Genomic DNA, 19,006 nt, shown 5'->3' on the forward strand with positions numbered 1-19,006 from the left:
AACCGGGCTGAAATGCAAAAATCAGCTCGTTAAGCTGTGGGCAGACATTTGGTAGCGAATTGCATCGGTTTTTAGATTGAACCCTCTGCGGACCAAAACAGAAGAAAAAAGAATCAAGTAAACAAGAAATGGCCCAAACTTTCAAAAACTAGACACTGAAGTGGTTATCATTCTAAACTGCTCTAATTTTCCGAGGGGATTGAATCGGATGCAAGCAGGCGGACACACTATCTTTACCCAAACTGATCTAACTCACATGATGACTTGTTCGAGCAGCTTCCTGTGCTACGAGAATGAGATCCAAAAGATTCTAAGCGTCAGCTTGCAATATGCTTACTGAAAATCACAGACGATAAATGTTTGGAGGCATCTTGGAAGAAGTTTTGAGAGGAATTGGATTTGTAAAAATAGTATTGAAAAACTGAGAATTAACGGACATTACTGCAGATTTTATAAATCTCTCTTGCCCCCTCTCTCTCTTTCCCTCTTTCTCCCCTGATGCTATGCAGCCAATTGTCTGTCAAATTTTTGTCAAAAAACATCCTTCGAAAACTACCTCTGATCGTGGTTCTTAATCCCATCTCTTCCCAGACAATGATATGAGCTGCCAACAAATGAAAGATTAAGAGAGATCAATGACCCCGTAGCAGTAATTTAACAAGCATATAGATTATAGAGTGTAGTCCCCAAAAATAAAGATTTCACAGACAAACCACATATCAAAGCATAAATAAGTTTGGAGGCAACAGCAGCTAAGTTCCCGTATTCAGCTAAGTTCTCGCCCTGGGGATTAAAGCTCTACAATATACTTCAGGTCATTTCAACCAAAGATCCCGAGTTTCAATGGAACATTACAATATCCAATTGTATTTGTTTTGCTCTCTGAAATTTAACAAATATGCGTGAATTGTAACACATTTCATGATTCATGGTTGCCTAATTGACCTACTTTCCTCCCCAACCTAAGTAAACTTTTCCCAAACACAGTGCACAGTGACCTTAGCCCTTGGTGTGCTAATACAATTCACGGATGTGAAAAATAAGGTCAAGTTATCTCAGTTTTCAATTCAAATTTGGAATGAAGAAAAGGATTGTTGGCAACCAACCTGTCGAGCAACCTGAGCCAGTCGCCGGCTGTCCCTGGATAATTCATCTGTCGTTTGTGGCTGTTGTGCAACACATTCTTTCTCTTCCATCCTCCTCTTAGCAGTGATCTCTTCACCAGGGTTCCTTGAGGAATTCTTGCGCTTCCTCTGGAAAGTGTACTTGAGAAGTCTGCTGTTGTCCACATGACTAGGAGATCCATTTGATTGTTCTGATGCTCTCACGTCTTTTAATTCAGAACTCATCAATAATGCACTTGCATCTTTTAATTCAGATTTCATCGATGATGCATTCACATGTTCTAGTTCAGAATTCATCAATGACACTTTGACAGTTTTTAACTCGGAGTTCATTAGTGATACATCAACAGAACAAAGGTCGAGTTCAGAACTCGGGGCCTCTGAATTCTCAATACCATCACTTTCCGTCATCAACACAGGCACATCTATCAACTCCATGTCCTTGTCTGCTGCATCCTGGACAGTTCCAGATTTATTCATCCCCTTCATGCTCACCGTGACACTAGCTGACCCTGATATAGGATCCACATCATTTCTCATTAATCTCAACCCAGGATCCAGACGGGGCAATGGCTTCATCTTAGCCGCATTTTCAGTTGTGATTGGTTGATCTTCCCAAGATTTCACACCACCATAAAGTAAATACGCAAAAGTCCTGCAGCGGGACAGAACAGAAGATGGCTGATCAGTAGTCGTGAGTGAGGTTGTAATGTCATCCTTACTTTTCATTTTCCTTTTTCTTTTTCCCTTCGGAATATTCTTAACTCTGTCCATGAAATAGCAGCTACTATGCTGCAAACTTTCTTCCAACCCACTGGAAGTTCCTTTCATGTCTACATTCTTGGTCTCGATAGAGGGCAGGATGCAAGCTTCTTTTTGAGAACTATCATTTCCATTGACTGAATATACTCTACAACGAGAAGGAACAGAGGTTTGTTGGTGAGATTTCATGAGCTCACTAGGACGATATCGGCCCGAGGTTTTGGCTTTCCCAAATCCAGTCTGCCTTCTTCGTAATGTGTGCACTTTGGCATTCCTTTTGGTCTCTTCCAAAGATGGGCCATTAACTACTTCCACACTGTTGTCGCTAAAAGAGGGTGAATCACACTTTTCTTCCTCCTTGTCATTTGCTTTGATGACCAACTCATTCTTCTCATGGCAAATGCTATTGTCTACATATCCAGAAGGCAGCGGTTTATCATCAAGTAAGTTTCTTTCAAAAGCACGAATTCTCTGTGTGCATCCATTTCTGAGCAGCTCAGGCTCCTTGGGTCTCATGATTATTGAGGCAAGGTCAGAGTCAGGTGCAAAAAATTTATCCAAATCAGAAACACTTCGTTTCATTTCATTACAGCACTTATGCTCAATACCTCTATTTACTTCGATGTTCTTCAGGCCAGAAGTTGGAATAGTTTCATGTTCTGAAGCTAAAGAAGATAGTATGATGGGCTCAGGTATCGGATTGTAGGAAAATGATGCATCTTCAATCGTCATTTGTTCGTCCAAAGGCTTCACTTGGTTGTTATTTACCCTCTCCAATTCACTCCATACTTGTTTCAACTCTGATCTCAGATCAGTTATGATATCCTCCGCCTCTTGGAGCTGCGCTTCAAGCTCTTCAATCTTTCTTTGTTGGCTCAAAGAAGTTATCTCCGCTTCACTTGTCTGCGTCAATTGAAATGTCCACTAAGTAAGAGTACTTATAGTAAATACAATGAGTGAGTGATCAGTATAAATTCCATAAGATATACATAAAACTCTTGCATCACTCAATTTGCACGTGGGTATATTACATTGAGAATCTATAGAACCTTCAAGCAATACCAGACGACGCAAGTATAAACGACCAAACATCACAAGGAGTAAACCCTGCAAATTTAGACAAGGCATAATGGATGCATCACAGGAGTTTCAAAATGTGTAGATTGATTAAACATCAACAAAGAGCTTACTCCTAAACGACGACGTTGACAGTCGAACAAGTAGTTAGCACTTGGGAAATGCTATCTAGCTTTTTGGAAAATTTAATTGCTTGAACAGAAGATGCAAAGGGATTTCTTGCTTTTTGAAACGTGAAGCTTCTTCAAAGTTAAAAATACCCGAAAAAGGCTTTTTCATAGCAACGAATTGCAATTACTCTCAAATCAAAACACTCACGTTCCATGCAAATTAGATTACAAAGATTCTTCAATTGCTACCTTCCATCTCGTCAAAGTTCAGTATACCTAAAGATTAACAAAGAGCCTTCACTTTTGGAAATAGAAAACTGCTTTTACAGCACACAAAAAGACACCCAATTTCGAAATAAATGTTCACCAAAATTTCGATGTCTACACACCCAATTCGAAAGTGAAGCATCATCTAAGTTCAATAGAACAGAAAATGGCTTCTTTCGCGAAAACGAATCGCAATTACAACCTCCAGAATTCCAACACATTCACATTCCATCGAAACAAAATCACAAAGATTCAAGATTGATGATTCCATTTGGTTTTGACAAATAAAAAAAAACCCCTCTTTCCAACCAAGAACAGGAATCCGATCATCAAAACTAGTAAAAAAAAAAAAACTTTAAACTTCAAGGATGCAAAATTCAGAAGGGAAAAAAAAAAGAATAAAAAGAAAGAAGCAAACCTTGGAATCGAGCATTTGCTTTAAGCGGCAAAGCAAGCGAAGCGCCTCGTCTTTCGTAAATTGCAGATCGTGCTGGTACCGGAGAGCCTTGCGCTCCGATGCCATTACTCTCGCCGCCGCCTCTTTCGCCGTGTTCAGAATTATCTCCGCGTACGCCTTCTTCAGAGCCTCCATTTTCTGCATCATCATCATCATCACCCACAAACCAAAGTAAATCAGCACCGGATTTTACAATATAAGATGAAAATATTTGAAATTTGAGGTGGCGATGGCGGCGGCGCCGCCAGTAGTGGTGGAAGGTGGTTGGGAATTTCACCTGCGCCTCGTCGTCCATTTTCTCTTGGGGGCCAACTAACTAGTGAGAGTAGTGAAAGAGTAGGCGAGAGAGAGAGAGAGAGAGAGAGAGAGAGAGAAGGAGGGAGGTTTTCGGTTGTTACTTGTTAAGCTGTGCCTGTATTGCGTGTGCCCCTGTCAGTTAGGTCTTGGGGGTTAGTTTGGTCATTTCACCCGTTTAGGCGCGCGAGGAGGGAAAATTGTGGGGCCCACTGATGGCATAAAGCTGTTTCCGACAGTTTAATACGACGCGGGTCGCGGTTCTTCTGTAAACGCGCGGTCAAGGTCACGTCTCCGCTGGAGTGTTACTGGGCTTCTATTGGGCCTCGTTTTTGTTATTTATTGGGCTTGATGTCAAAGTATATTTTGCGCCAGGAAAGGTTCAACTCGCATTCATACGATAGGAGTCGGTTAGATATCGCCAAATTTGTTTTCGAGATCTTCGATCGAAAGAGTGTGAAATTATGAATTAGGATTATCTTACTTTAAATGTTTTTATTTCTTGAATGTTAAAAGTTAATAAAGAAATGTAAGCGCACGTATTAGTTTCGGCCAATAAAATCTTCTTCTTTTTTCCGAATATTGACACCGAGATTGAGAGTAAGTCAATTTCTTCTTATGTCGGTGATATTTTCACGATATTGTCAATATTACATAATAATTTCAATAGCTTGATATTAGTTTTTGTTTTACAAGATAATTTGGTAGAGTAATTCAATTTGTATGGATAAGAATGCAAAGGGCTAACACATTATCGATGTATACATATATGATATCAACGGTAAACGAAATAAGAATAAAATAAATGCAAGTAGTTATAATATGAAACAAATTTGACTGAAAAAAAGCACATGAAACAAAAATAAAGATATGACCAAAATAGAAGGGAAACAAATTTGACAAATGGAGCGATACTAAGATAAATTCCATCCTATCAATGAAAAAAAATTTCAATGCGTCGAGAACACGGCCTAAGACACTGAATGTCATTTGACTGAAAAAAAACACATGAAACAAAAATAAAGATATGACCAAAATAGAAGGGAAACAAATTTGACAAATGGAGAGATACTAAGATAAATTCCATCCTATCAATGAAAAAAAAATCTAAATGCATCGAGAACACGGCCTAAGACACTGAATGTCATAATATAAATTTTTTTTAAGTGTCATTCTAAACAATGTCCAAAGTATGTGCTCATATTCCGAACACATTAAAAAATAGGGAACTTTAACTAAATGTTTTCGGTACTGTTTATTTTAATGATAAACCATATTTTTACACTAAAAACTCAATCTTGATACCATTCACTTTACCCTTTATTTTATCCTTACCGTTAAAACTCAAAATTTTTAAACTTTTTTATTAGTTTTCTTGAAAAATATCTCTCAATCTACAAGCTAGTGGCAGTCAAAGTCAATGATGCATATTCCCAAACCCTGATTGGCTGGGCACTAAAGGACAAATCAATACAGAAGAATAAACACACACATTAATTAGAAACTAATTGGAAGTTAGTTAAATAATTGAAAGAAGTATCATATTCGGTTCATTATGTAGTTTAGTAGGCAGCCCCTTTTGATCAAATAATCCCTCAATTAAAGTTAATTAAATTAAACACCTGCCAACTAAACCAAGATTAAAACTTTATCAGAATTTTCAACACTCAATTTTCAGTCACACATTTCGCAGAGATTCGTCCAATTCAACCCTAAATTTTCCATGCCACTATTTACCTGGAATGTAGTGGTAAATTGGTAATTTCCGACTTTCAGACAGGGCGCAGAGAAGTCAATGGCCCTCGCTTTCTCTACAAGCCTACCTTCTTCTTCCCCACAGATTACGCGCAAATTTGACTAAAAAGTCCGGACCTTTGAGCATTTCAGACCTCAAGGAGCAGAACCCACAATCTGTTACCTGCTGAATTGGCCGGATATGGATTCCCGTACAGCCAGGATTTGGATTCCGGTGTTGTTTTTGAGCTGTGTGAGCACCCATTTCTGCTCTTACGCCGCCGTGGTCGAAGACGACTTGAGGTGCCTTCTTGGGCTGAAGCAGTCGCTGCATGATCCGCTCGAGAAGCTGGCGTCTTGGGATTTCGGGAACACCACCGTAGGAGTCGTCTGCAAGTTCGTCGGCGTCACCTGCTGGAACGATAAGGAGAATCGGATCGTCAAACTGGAGCTCCGAGAGATGGAGCTCACCGGCGCGGTTCCCAAGGAGATAGAGTACTGCGGCAGCCTCACGAGTCTGGATCTCGGCAGCAACGATATTTCCGGGTCGATTCCGCCGGATATTTGCGATTGGTTGCCCTTTTTGGTGACCCTGGATTTGTCCGGGAACGACTTCTCCGGCCCGATCCCGCCGGGCCTCCAGCACTGTAAGTATCTGAACAATCTGATCCTTTCAGATAATAGGCTTACGGGTCCGATTCCCTATGAATTCTCTAGCTTGGGTAGGCTTAAGAGGTTTTCGGTGGCGAATAATAAGTTGAAGGGAGCTATCCCCTCGTTTCTCGACGATTTTGATAAGGCGGATTTTGCCGGGAACAGCGGGCTTTGCGGCGGGCCTCTCGGGTCCAAGTGTGGTGGCTTGAGCAAAAAGAGTCTTGCTATTATAATTGCTGCCGGAGTTTTTGGCGCGGCTGCGTCTTTGCTGGCGGCTTTGGGGCTGTGGTGGTGGTACCATTTGAGGCTGAGTAAGCAGCGGAGGACGGGAGGCTTTGGTGTTGCGAGGGAAGATTGGGCTGAAAAGTTGAGGGCTCATAGGCTTACTCAAGTTTCCTTGTTTCAGAAGCCACTTGTGAAGGTTAAGTTGGCGGACTTGATGGCGGCTACCAATAATTTTAGCCCCGAAAATGAGATCATTTCGACTAGGACGGGGACTACTTACAAGGCCCTGCTGCCTGATGGGTCGGCGCTGGCCATTAAGCGGCTTAGTGCTTGTAAGCTCGCTGAGAAGCAGTTCCGGTTGGAGATGAACCGGTTAGGACAGCTTAGGCATCCGAATTTGACCCCCCTTTTGGGTTTCTGCATTGTGGAGGAGGAAAAGCTTTTGGTGTATAAGTACTTGTCGAGTGGGACTTTGCATTCGTTGTTGCACGGAAGTGGTGAGGGATTGGATTGGCCGACTAGGTTTAGGATCGGTTTGGGTGCTGCCAGGGGACTTGCTTGGCTTCACCACGGTTGCCAACCTCCGATTATGCATCAGAACATATGCTCCAATGTGATCCTCCTCGACGAGGATTTTGATGCTAGGATAATGGATTTTGGATTGGCAACGCTCACGGCTTCTGATCCTAAGGAGAGCAGTTTCGTCAACGGAGACTTGGGAGAGCTCGGTTATGTAGCTCCAGAGTATCCGAGTACTCTGGTTGCTTCACTGAAGGGGGACGTTTATGGACTTGGAATTGTGCTTCTGGAGCTGGCGACCGGGCAAAAGCCTCTCGAAGTCAGCACGGCTGATGAAGGTTATAAGGGCAATGTTGTGGATTGGGTGAATCATCTATATAATTCTGGTCGAACCAAGGATGCCATCGATAAAGCTCTCATCGGAAAAGGGCATGACGAGGAAATTTTGCAGTTTCTGAAGATTGCTAGTAGTTGTGTGATTTCTCGGCCTAAGGACAGGTGGTCTATGTACCAGGTTTACCATGCATTGAAGAGTATGAGCAAAGAACACAGTTTCAGGGAACAAGACGACGAGTTTCCATTGCTCTTTCGCAAGCCAGATACTGAATAAGGATTCAGCGTAAACTCGAATCAAAGAGGAGAGAGATGACAAATGGTTACAGAATTCCGTATTGAGGTAAGTTTTATTATAAGGTTCATATATGTAAATGGTACTATGGTACGATGTGATCTCTATTTCAATTAGCCGGTTTTTCCCTATTTTTTAGTTAGCTGTATAATACAATAAACATCCTAAGGTCCTGCATCCCACGAAACTATTTGTTATAAATCCAGTGATGTTTGCAATATGCTTTCCAGTTTTTCGCCATAGAAAGTTGGAATTAAAGATCGAAAAATGGAAGTTCCAGTGTAATATATTATATGCAAACAGTTAAATCCTTGCATTTTATCTGCTCAATCTGTTTCTTTTACTGCTTGACACAACGAAAATATTTCAGAACGTCTAAGTTTATCTGAATCGTGCTGGACTCGATAGACTACTGTGACCTTCACATTCTCGTTGTTCAGATTTAAACAAGATTTTGCGTCGCGTGCTGATTCTACTGTGTTCAACTTCTTACGACCTCCTTTGCATATTAACTGTGTTCATGATTTAAACAAGATTTTGTTTTCACTCTTAAAGACTGTTGATGATCAATTTATGTATTCGCAAAAAGAGTTGCGGATAGCTTGGAGGCCTGAACTACAACTCATAGAACTGATGCCGACCTGGGTGCTAGGCTAGAACCAAAGAAACAGTGCAGCTGGACCCATTCGATACAGACCGAGCCTCTTGTTTAGACATGCTCATTAGGAGCTGGATTCAGTGATGAAAATATCCGAAGTGGTAACGCATTACCAATTGGTATCCACTTCCGAGTTCTTATACATCACTTTAAATGCCAACTGGTACAGGAGCAACATGGGGTTTGTAGATTGATGGTTTCCGTACAATTATTTAGGTAGATCAGCATCGAGCAGGAGAAGAACCCGGCTGTACATGTTGCACACAACCGGGATATGCTAGTTCTTTCTTGTTAAGCAGCGATAGAAACTCGTAGAAAAATCGTTCATGCCCCCGAACTTACAAGGTTAGAAATAGAGGTGTTAAGTGTAGTTATACAACAGCTGGAATCACAAAACACAGTGGGAAAGAAATAGTCTGAGGCACTGAATACAGTAGTCTAATCCGATCCTTTCATACCACTAAGAATTTAAATTGTGTGCGGCAGGCAGTCCAAGTCTAATCCGTAGACTTAGGCCACTGCTACTATCACCACATTCAGCACGGCACCACCTTGATTTCAACTTTCATCATTGACAAATGGTAGCATGAGATGAGTTGGGCCATTATACTTTCTAATTGACCAATGCCATCACTACTAATTCTCGAGTGCTTGGCTAGATGTGAGTAACTGGTCGATCGACACTATATAACCGAACGACCAACCCTCACATCCAGCAACAATCCTGCAAGATTTGTCATGCATAGTGCCATTACCACTTTTGTGTATGTTTATTACAAGTACGGTTATTTAGCCGTACAAAACTGATTATATTAACGATTCTTTAATACAGGTGGATCTTACTTGCAATAGTAAATGCCCCCACCTCTATATTTGAAAGAGTGCAAACAATGTCGTTAGTTTTGTCTGTCTAAGTAGTGTTAATTTGAGTGGAATAGTTTGAGGGGAAAAAATCTTCTTTTTACTGCCTTGATTCTTTAAAGCAAAGCAAAGGGAAGGGAACGGGCACTGCACGGGAGGGGAATCTGTGTCCCATGCAACAAGCAAAAGAGACTTTGGACCCAGTCTTCCTTCTCCCTCTCTCTAATCAATCAAAATCAAACGACAAAAGGAAGCAAAAGTTAAAGCAAAATTCCACATTTTTTAGCTCCTTCGTTTTCACTTTTGCAATTCAAATCCTCTTTGGATCTCGCAGTCCGGAACCAACGAACAGAGTAATCGAGACCGTTTTTAATAGACAGAGATTCGAACTCTTGGTTTGTATGAGGTGACAAGTGGAATAGACTAATAGCCAGGAGGATCCTTGTCAGATCCTCTTTGTGAGGATCCTAAGAATCCTCCAATCACAATCATTCATCGTATATTTTGCGATCAGAAATCAATGTAAATTTTTATTTAAAATTGAATATAAACAATACCTAATATAAGATAAACGGATGTAATTGAAAGATTCTCAGATACCTTACAAAAAAAATCCGGTAAGGATCCTCTCTCCTCTGGAACCATAGGATTTGAACAAGTGACGTGGATTACACGACCCGTCGGCTCTAGCTACGAGATCCCCAGAGGTAGTCGATTATTCACTTTGCATATTCATCATCTCTTAACTTTGAATTCAACTCGATGCGTTTCTTTCTACTTTCTCTTTTTTCCCTTTTCTTTTTTAAATCATTTTTTTTTTTAATTTTCATTGGTGGGTTATGCTTTATGTTCTACCCACCTTTTTTGGATACAATCGAAGCTAAAGGAGGGGATTCGATTCGAAGCCCAAATATCAGATGCACCGATAAATATCAGATGCACCGATAAACGCTCTTAAATAAGTTAGGCCCCATGCGTTCAACTTTTTTCTTTTTAAACATGAATTTGGAAAAATTAAAATTAAAATTAAAATGAAACGGCAACATTATCACAAACACTATTCAAGGATTCTTACCTTTATTGAGAGGGAACTGCTTTACTTGGGAAACACAAACAACAAAAGCCACTTGAAGAAAGAGGAGAGAGGGGAATGATGAATGAGTCATACAAGTTACAAGCCCACTCCTCTCCAATACTCCAATACGTACAGTGCCAGATCACATGATGAGTGAGATATTCACGAGTGACATCAACATATATTGTACGGAGGACCGACAGGCTAACTCTCACATCGTGTGGAACCAGAATAGGATTTTCCTCGGGCTGTGTTCCAATTTTCTTATAGTATATCTACTTGGTCTGTTTTTTTCAATACAAAAGCAAAATCCACTCCGTAAACTTGTCTCCAAAACATTTTAAGCAAATACCATCGAGATACATTTCAAAAGTTGTTCCTATCTTTCTCAAGATTCTTGAACGTGTATAGTTTGTTTGAGATAAAGCTTTGGCTTCTTTCCATGCCCACGAACAACTTTACCGTGAGTCTGCAACAATGCTCGGAACTTGGAAATCGATCAAACTAGTGAGCTTAAGCTCATTCTTCTCCGAAAAAAATCTAGTAACTAATCACTCCACAAGTCCTAATTCCTACGGGCGGGGAAAATGATAACTAACTGAAGGGTAAAAAATGCAGAATGCAGATATATAATTAACTTATTGTACATGCCTGCTGCCAAGTTCTGATGCTTCAAAACTCCGCACGTCTAGGCTCGCGTAGGTGGTTGTCTAGTCTTCACTACTCTCCTGTATACACAAAAAAGAAAGCACTAAAAAGATGAGGCAAGCAAATGGTATGGAAATTGGGAAAACATGCCGATTATGAAGAGTTTAATACTATGCCAATGCGCTCGGTTTTGCACCAAGCCTTCCTAAGATTAAAATTAATACCCCAATTTTAATCTCGAATTCATATGGGGCAAAAAGAGTAGATCGACACTGTAAATATATTAACAAAACTATCAAAAGAAAAAGGAGAAGCTAGTTCTTTATGTTCCCTCCCACAACAAAAAGTTGTCAAGTTCTTTCTCCAAGGCCTTTATACGCGTTCCTTATAAAAATAAGAGAAAGCTTGGTATATAAAGAAGCTTTAAATAAAGAGGGAGACAATCCTCAATTTCCATATAAAATATACCAACAAACAAAGAAAGAAACAGGGATGCATTTCTTTTTACAACACCAACCCCCCCCGCCCCCCCCCCCCCCCCCCCCCCCCCTCTCCCCAAAACCAAAAATAAAAAAAAACCAATATTTCAGGATGATACCAAAGCCAGTGAGCCACTTGTAGGTAAAGAAAGTTCACGGTCGCGTCTCCGAAAACCCAGAGACCGAATATATGAAATGAAATTTATGGAAACAATATATTCTCTTTCCAATTACTGTGATTTGGCTTTTCTCTATATTGGTTTTCTTTCTTTTGGATCTTTCTGTAGGAAAGGACTTACCTACACCCAGGGATGCCATTTTAGCGTCCCAGACCAATGATACAATGCCACGAGTTTTAAATTCCTCACATTGCGTTGTATTATTGATCTGGGGTGTAGGGAAGTCTCTCTCTTCTGTCTCAGTATGCATGTCCCCTCCCTCATAATTAAGCAGCTTTTAAGTATGCAACAGTAAATTATAGTGCTACGGAGAAATATACTAGTAAAATTTGATAAAGGAAAATATAAGTACCTGTTATGAATGGGATCGGGTCCATTTGGCACTCTTCTTTTGCTCACGTAAATAAAGGTGGAATCCCAGACAACAGCATGCTTCTCTCTTCCAACCAACTTCCAATGCTTGAAGATTTCGGTGGATGAAACTGTAACAGCTGGTTTTTCGGCACTGCGGTTTACAAGAATTCCAGCAAGGAAAAACCAGAAGACACCCAAAAGCAGAAGAGCTCCAAACATAGCTCTTAAAACCTTCCTGCCACTTGCCATGTATATATCTCTCCTCAGCCCCCTCCGGCTTTAAGTTTTACCTACTGGCTTTTCCACCAAGCCTAATGGCCGGTCATTTGAAACCAAGATAAAGAATGTACCCAAAGACCAATGCTTGTGGCGAGAGTACAAAGATGAACTCTCAGAAAAGCAAGCACAAACAGAAAACAGAGAGAGAGAGAGAGAGAGAGAGAGAGAGCAAAAAGAAGAACAGAATTGAACAAATGATTAGGTGATCTTTACCTTGGCGGGTAGAGTTGTTGGTTCTATTTAAAGGCTCATACAGGAAGGTGCTCTATGAGAGGTATTTCTGTGAGTGAGAGAGAGAGAGAGAGAGAGAATAAATGGATAATAATAAACAGAAAAGTTCATTATTCCTTTTCTGTGTTGAACGGGTCCATTTATGCCCTCTTTCTCTGCTTTGGTTTGTGTATTTTCATGCAGCTAATAGGGGACCTCACTGTCCTCCTAATCCTTGCGTACTCCCAAGTTTCTAAAAGACATAGAGCCTGGAGCTACCCTATCATATAACATTCGGGACTGAGGAAGTTGGAACCCCCTCTTTACTTGTTTGTTTGTTCCCCTCCCTACCGGAAAATTCTAGGATTCAATTGCTGGACCACGTAACCTGTCCGACCCTCCCCACAACAGAGCGGGACCCCCTGTATTTGGTCCCACGCAACCCACGCTGGTTATACACCTTTGAGTCAGCTACCCTATACACTAGCTTCCCACGAGCTCCTCCCTCCCCACCTATGATGAATACTTGGCTCCAGAGAACAAGCTACCCCCTGATTTCTGAACTGAATTAAACTAAACCCTAACGCCCTCATCCACATTATATAAACGACTTCACCCAAACAACAGAAACTAAATGATATTTATAATAATAATAATACTAATAAACAGAAATGCGTCAGGCTAAAACTTTGGCTACGGTTGAGAGTTTCCTTGCTTCGTAAGGATCTCAACATATGCTTGTCTGTAATAAAGTAGAAATAATTAACAATAAAAAGTAAGGTCATATGCTACTTTTCATTCAAATAAAGACAATAGCAAATTGGATTGGCACTAAGTTTCAGATCAATGTATTCTGGACTTGATAATGTACCAGTCTTAGTCGACTAGACAATTTTCCAAATATGCCCTCAAAATGAGGTGAAATCTCCAAACAGGTTTTAAAAGTCCCACCAAAAAGAAGCTAAATGCTTTAGAACTATCAATTAAGCCATCAAGTATGCAATTACTTTAATGCAATCGATTCATTAGAGGACTATAAGGTATATCTGTCCCCTAATCAGTTGCAACACTACTCGACATCAGTCGGTCACATGAATATATGATAAACGATGTATCACAAAAGTGTACGCTACTTACTCCTTAAGCGTCTTCAAGTAAGGATGATCTCGTAACAGTTTGAACTAGTTTCATTCAAATGCATGTGGATGTGCAAAATTTGAAAGCTTATAGAGGAATAAGAGTTGAATAAAGAGATGTGAGCACATAATTAATCTACTAAGTTCAGTAACAAAGATACAAACTGGAGAGGCAAACACAAGTACATCTCTAAAATCTACTTTCTTATTAATCATAACACCAGAAGGGTATAATAGGGGATTACCCATCAGACTCGTCAATGTCGGCAACAACCATAGCATTATAAGAAATACAACCAGAGAGTGACAGTTAAAGGACGTGCCATTGCAATCCAAGTGGGGACCAGACACAAATCCTTAAACATAACACTAAGTGTCACAAATAATCGAGGAATCAGAAACATCGAAACCTGAAAAAAACCTGGTGGTGTTTTTACGAAATCTGACGATTATACCATATATGATTGAACAAATATCCATGGTCACTACTTACAGAAACTGATGTGTACTAAAGCTTGGCAGCTTGCCCGACAGACGATATAAATTTAGTGACAGATAAAGAAATGCTACCAGTAATGTTACCTATCTAATAGTATTTAATTATTAGCTTTAACTACTTTATGTTCAAAGTTCTCCATGTTACTTTCAAGGCTAGAGATATGTATTACATCAACAAATTCTTAATCCATGGCTCCATTGAAAGAACTATGGTTCAAACCAACATGTGGGGGCAACTCTTTCAATCATATGAGATATACGGTCCACCAAAAGGTCCCAACTCTTTCTTCATAAATAAGTACATGTGGAGACTATAGTTTATTAATTAACTGGGTTCCAACAACAACAATTTACCTTTTTGGGTCCCAACTTCCACTTAGCCCAATTAGTTTCTCACAGTTCTGAAGAGAGAAGGGAGAGGGGAAGTGGGGCAAACATTAGCTATGAAATATCATCAGTTCAACGAAATGCAGATAGCTCCTGATATGAAGCAGCAATGCAGATGCTATTCAAAATTTCAAACCACATCTAAATCATTCACAAAAAAGTTAATCAACTTTCAGATGTTGTGAGATGCCCACTTAATGCTAACTGCCCTTTCCACAACAAAGATTGGAGTATAAGTAGCAAAACCTGGAACATGAAACATATAATCACCAATCACAAACCTGAAAGAACTCAATTCTCTTGCCAGAAAGTAAAAGGAAAAAAAGAATACTGAACTTGACTTGAATTTTAGACATTTATCTACCCGATTCTACAAATATATCCAGTCAGAAAATGTTTGTTCTTTGTGATGCACCATATGCGAGCGAGTGTGAGTGAGCTAATCAATTTGACATACAAATGAGATTAACAAGTCACAATGAATCCAAACATCAAGCCCTCATCCCACAATGAAGACATGAACCTAGTTCAAAGTTAGTATTTCTGTCCAAAATGAGTGTACCCTACATGTCTGATACAACGCCTTACTGATTTCTACTAGTTTTCCCCCTCCCTATGCAATGTCTTTGTGCTTTCAAACTTGCAATTACAAAACTCAAAGTATTTATTAACGCCCACCATTCATCATTTGATCAAAATTCACCTCTCTTTATGAAATTTGTACTTTTACATACAGTCACCTCTATTAGGTGAACATATATTGTGCTTTCAAGGGCCCAGTTTGATTCTCTGATACTAAAACCAACAGAATCAAGTCAAAAGTATTTCCTTTACCTTAGATCTTAGAAGCATAAAACATTTAGTGGGGTCAACCAATTTGATACTAGATGCTATGCGCTCTTCTATACCTCCGTTACCGGCCTTGAATGGAGTAAGACCACACACCAATATGAATAAGATAATGCCACCATCACATCAGCCAAAAAAAAAAATAAAGGAAACCAATTTTTGAAGAATTTCTAAAGGAACTGTTATGCTACAAATCAACTACATTTTGGGAATGATAAGAGAAGACGATAGTATAGGTAGATCAAGAGTTAGGCTATGAAGCACTTGTATACATAAATCTTGCGATCAAAATGAAAAGAATTTTCATATAGTTATAAAACAAAATTTATAACTATAGCATTGGAAGATCAGGACATGACTATGTAGCACATATATATCCTGCATACATAAGAAAAGACTTCACAAATATGGCAGGTATTGATATGGACCAATTTTGGTGCCATTATTTCATGCAAAACCAAATGATAAGCTGGTCATAAGACCTAATAATTTGAGCAACTCAGATATTGGGAGTTGATAAATACTTAAGGAATAACTCTACCTACACAGTTAACTTTCCAATAAAAGAAATATATATACAAAGTTAGTTGCAGATTTCTTACATTCTTGACAAAACTCAGCTTTAACATAATAAAGTTTAACTCAATTTCAACAGTAGTTGATCATCCAGGAAACTATAATTTATCACCGAAGTCTTTGACCTGCAATATATAGGTCCAAAAATCAGAGAGATGTAACAATATGGACATATACATAATAGTAACATATATGGGACCATGTGGAAAACACAACTCATATATACTGCCCATGAAACAGCAACTTACAATGCAAGTTCATTAAAGCTGATGCAGCATGACTCAAAGTTACAAGCTCACCTTCTCGACATGGCATTAGAGAATGTGCAATTGCATCATCTGAAAAATCATCACAGTTTCAGATTTCAGTTTCCATGATCCCCCTCCCATAGATAGACTTCCTTCAAATTTCTACTGCTGCTCCTCGAAGTGACTTTTCTTTCTTCTTCTTCTTCTGGGCCCACTTGGGTCCATAAATAGCCAAGTGTGTCCTGCCAAACCGTCGATCAGTTATCTGCAGTTTCATATGAAACCATTAGCAATTAAACCCATCCCAAACATTCTACAGTTATAAGGTCCGGATAGCTATCACTATCTCACATTTCATAATGCTTTATCCATTGTAAAACTGCTGATAGTTTACATTACCTTCACAAGGCATCCACATGAATCCAGCATGTCAGTCCTTAGTGGGTACTCAACTACCTAGACCATGAATTTGGAAGATTAGTGAAGAACTGGCAAAAATATAAGCAATAACAGAAATAGAAAATCACAACTTACTATAAAGGTATCTTCTCCAACTAGATCTGAACTTGATATTTGATCCATCAGTACTGCATAGTCAACTTCCATATACGGTGGGGTAACGCTAATGTAATCAAATGGTTCTTTACCTGCAGGAAATTGATTTTATTTTGTAATGACTGGATACAAAAGGAGAATGAAAGATGGTATATATGTTGTAAGAAATATGACGATAACGAATCTAAGATTATAACAATGTTTGTGCACAATGAGGTCTCTTCTAATCAGCACTTAAACCTTTGTCTATGGTTACCACACACACACACACACAGAGCAAGATAGAAGGAGAGATTATTAGCACATACCTGCAAGTTTCTGTGCACGTTCCATGAATTTTTCAACACGAACAGTATGTATAACTGACATATTAAGAAACCCAGTCCATTCCAAATTTGGACGTAAAACATCTGAAACGACCCATGGATCCATCTCAACAAAATGTACCTGGAATTTGTAATTGTCGAAAGTGGGAAATTCATCAAGATGTAAGTTCTTGACCCAAAGACACAAAAGATATAATATGCTACGAAGTACAACAAAAACAGAAAATAAATGCATTGCAAAAGAAAAAAATTCATAGGAAAATCCACATTCAAACCCCAACTTCACCTAAAATTAGAAGACTGCCTTAGACTGTCGTAGGTCCAGATATGAATTGAGAACTCACTAAAGTACATACATAAGTCTATTGTATTAAACATTGAACAATTTTGTAGTACCAAGAGATATGAACTAATTTATGAATGGTACCTCGGAGCATCCTCGGCTAATAGCTTCAATTCCAACTGATCCAGTACCACTGTACAAGTCTAACCAACGGCCAGGCCTCAAAGATGCAGGACAACCACCAGCAGCCTAAGATTTGCAGCACAAATATTAATTTACAAGCACAAATGTTGAATACAAGCACATATGTCGTAGGCACAACACTTACTTACCTGCAGGATATCAAAGGCTGCACCTTTCACAACCTCCATCATCGGGCGCACATCCATACCTTTTGGACTTAGCAACTTCATTCTCCGCGCCTTTCCTCCAAGCACCTACATTGGCCGAAAACATTAGCCGCAATTTTAGACTGAAGAAATATTACTGTAATTGGTATTTCACTATTTCCAACTGCCAAACATGTTATTGTATACCTCCGTTTCGCTAATCAACAAGTAGCAGCTAAATGTGTTCTTAACTTGCATTAAATTAAGAAGGAAAGACACAAAATTTGGAGAAATTGAATACAGTAAGCAACTTATGGGTTGTTCGAGCGGCCTTAGGCTCCTTTGGTGTAATTTCAACGCCCCGTCCAGACTCTTTCAGCTTTTTCTTCCTCTTTCCCTAACGTTCCAATTCCCAAACGTAAATAAACATATATACATACATATATATATATATATATATATATATCACCAATCATAATCAAACAGATTAAAGGAAGAGAGAGAGAGAGAGAGAGGGTACGTTTGGAGAGGGCTCAGGAGATAAGGCTTCGTCGGGGTTGAAACCGTACTGCTCCATCAACACTCTCTTGGCCTCACTCCACGACTCTTTCTCCGACTCTGCAACCATCAACACAAAAAAAAAAAAAAAAAAAAAAAAAAAAAAAAACCTTCAAATGTCTAATAAAAACGACGAAATTTCAATCGAATGAACCGAGTCGTATAAAAACGACGAGGTTTACTGGAAGCGAGGACGACGGCAGGTGATTGCCGTCGATTGTTGCAGAAATTGATGCGAGGAAGAGTGGAAGAAGGTGAGACAAATTCCGTAGCTGTTATCTTCATTCGGAATGGAGAGAGGATCGGAGAAGATGAAACCGCCATTGCCGCCCGGAGCTCAGAGCTCCAACTCAAGCTGTAGACTGTAGAGTGAAAGCTTCTCACTTTGTTATCTTTTTCTTTCTATTGGGCTGAATACGAGCTGGGCCTATATATGTGGGCTTTTATTATCGAATCATTACAAATCAGAAAAAGGGTAGATGGGCCTACAATTTTGGTCGGCTAGCCCAACAACCAGACCCTTCCTCGAACCCGGTGCCTTGTTAACGCGTCCACACGTGTGCGAATCTATCCACCAATAACGTCACCAAACGGGATCTCGCAAACTGAGACACGTCACTATACACTAACACATAGAACACGTGGTGTCCAGCCATCACAATCACGA

The 19,006-nt window shown here is 39.6% G+C and overlaps 3 protein-coding genes across 3 annotated transcripts; 1 reads left to right on the top strand and 2 right to left on the bottom strand.

Moving 5' to 3' along the window:
• Positions 1-4,187, bottom strand: LOC137740299 (uncharacterized). The gene is made up of 4 exons (XM_068480159.1): positions 4,075-4,187; positions 3,759-3,935; positions 1,107-2,789; positions 1-604 (listed from the first exon to the last, which is right to left on the bottom strand). Exons 1-4 carry the CDS (start codon positions 4,090-4,092, stop codon positions 572-574), a joined length of 1,911 nt encoding a protein of 636 aa, XP_068336260.1. The 5' UTR covers positions 4,093-4,187; the 3' UTR covers positions 1-571.
• A 1,589-nt stretch (positions 4,188-5,776) lies between these two features.
• LOC137739804 (inactive LRR receptor-like serine/threonine-protein kinase BIR2) lies at positions 5,777-8,071 on the top strand. Its single transcript, XM_068479519.1, has one exon. The coding sequence runs from the start codon at positions 6,028-6,030 to the stop codon at positions 7,831-7,833; it is 1,806 nt and encodes a 601-aa protein (XP_068335620.1). The 5' UTR covers positions 5,777-6,027; the 3' UTR covers positions 7,834-8,071.
• Positions 8,072-16,006: 7,935 nt separating this feature from the next.
• LOC137739660 (uncharacterized) lies at positions 16,007-18,709 on the bottom strand. The gene is made up of 10 exons (XM_068479314.1): positions 18,522-18,709; positions 18,302-18,399; positions 18,083-18,178; positions 17,785-17,889; positions 17,597-17,701; positions 17,152-17,290; positions 16,823-16,935; positions 16,688-16,744; positions 16,340-16,553; positions 16,007-16,165 (listed from the first exon to the last, which is right to left on the bottom strand). The coding sequence occupies exons 1-9, from the start codon at positions 18,661-18,663 to the stop codon at positions 16,443-16,445; spliced, it is 966 nt and encodes a 321-aa protein (XP_068335415.1). The 5' UTR covers positions 18,664-18,709; the 3' UTR covers positions 16,007-16,165; positions 16,340-16,442.
• Between the last annotated feature and the right edge of the window lie 297 nt (positions 18,710-19,006).

Source organism: Pyrus communis, chromosome 7, assembly GCF_963583255.1.
Source record: "Pyrus communis chromosome 7, drPyrComm1.1, whole genome shotgun sequence".
NCBI classification, from domain to species: domain Eukaryota; kingdom Viridiplantae; phylum Streptophyta; class Magnoliopsida; order Rosales; family Rosaceae; genus Pyrus; species Pyrus communis.

Excerpts from the sequence above, each read along its gene's own strand:
- LOC137740299 (XM_068480159.1), bottom strand. Across the intron at positions 2,790-3,758 it reads AGCAAATGCTCGATTCCAAG|ACAAGTGAAGCGGAGATAAC; the intron begins GTTTGCTTCTTT and ends CAATTGACGCAG. Across the intron at positions 605-1,106 it reads TGGCTCAGGTTGCTCGACAG|CTCATATCATTGTCTGGGAA; the intron begins GTTGGTTGCCAA and ends ATTTGTTGGCAG.
- LOC137739804 (XM_068479519.1), top strand. The coding sequence starts at position 6,028 with ATGGATTCCCGTACAGCCAGGATTTGGATTCCGGTGTTGTTTTTGAGC.
- LOC137739660 (XM_068479314.1), bottom strand. The coding sequence starts at position 18,663 with ATGGCGGTTTCATCTTCTCCGATCCTCTCTCCATTCCGAATGAAGATA. Across the intron at positions 17,890-18,082 it reads CAACCCATAAGTTGCTTACT|GTGCTTGGAGGAAAGGCGCG; the intron begins GTATTCAATTTC and ends CGGCCAATGTAG. Across the intron at positions 17,702-17,784 it reads CAGCCTTTGATATCCTGCAG|GCTGCTGGTGGTTGTCCTGC; the intron begins GTAAGTAAGTGT and ends TGCAAATCTTAG.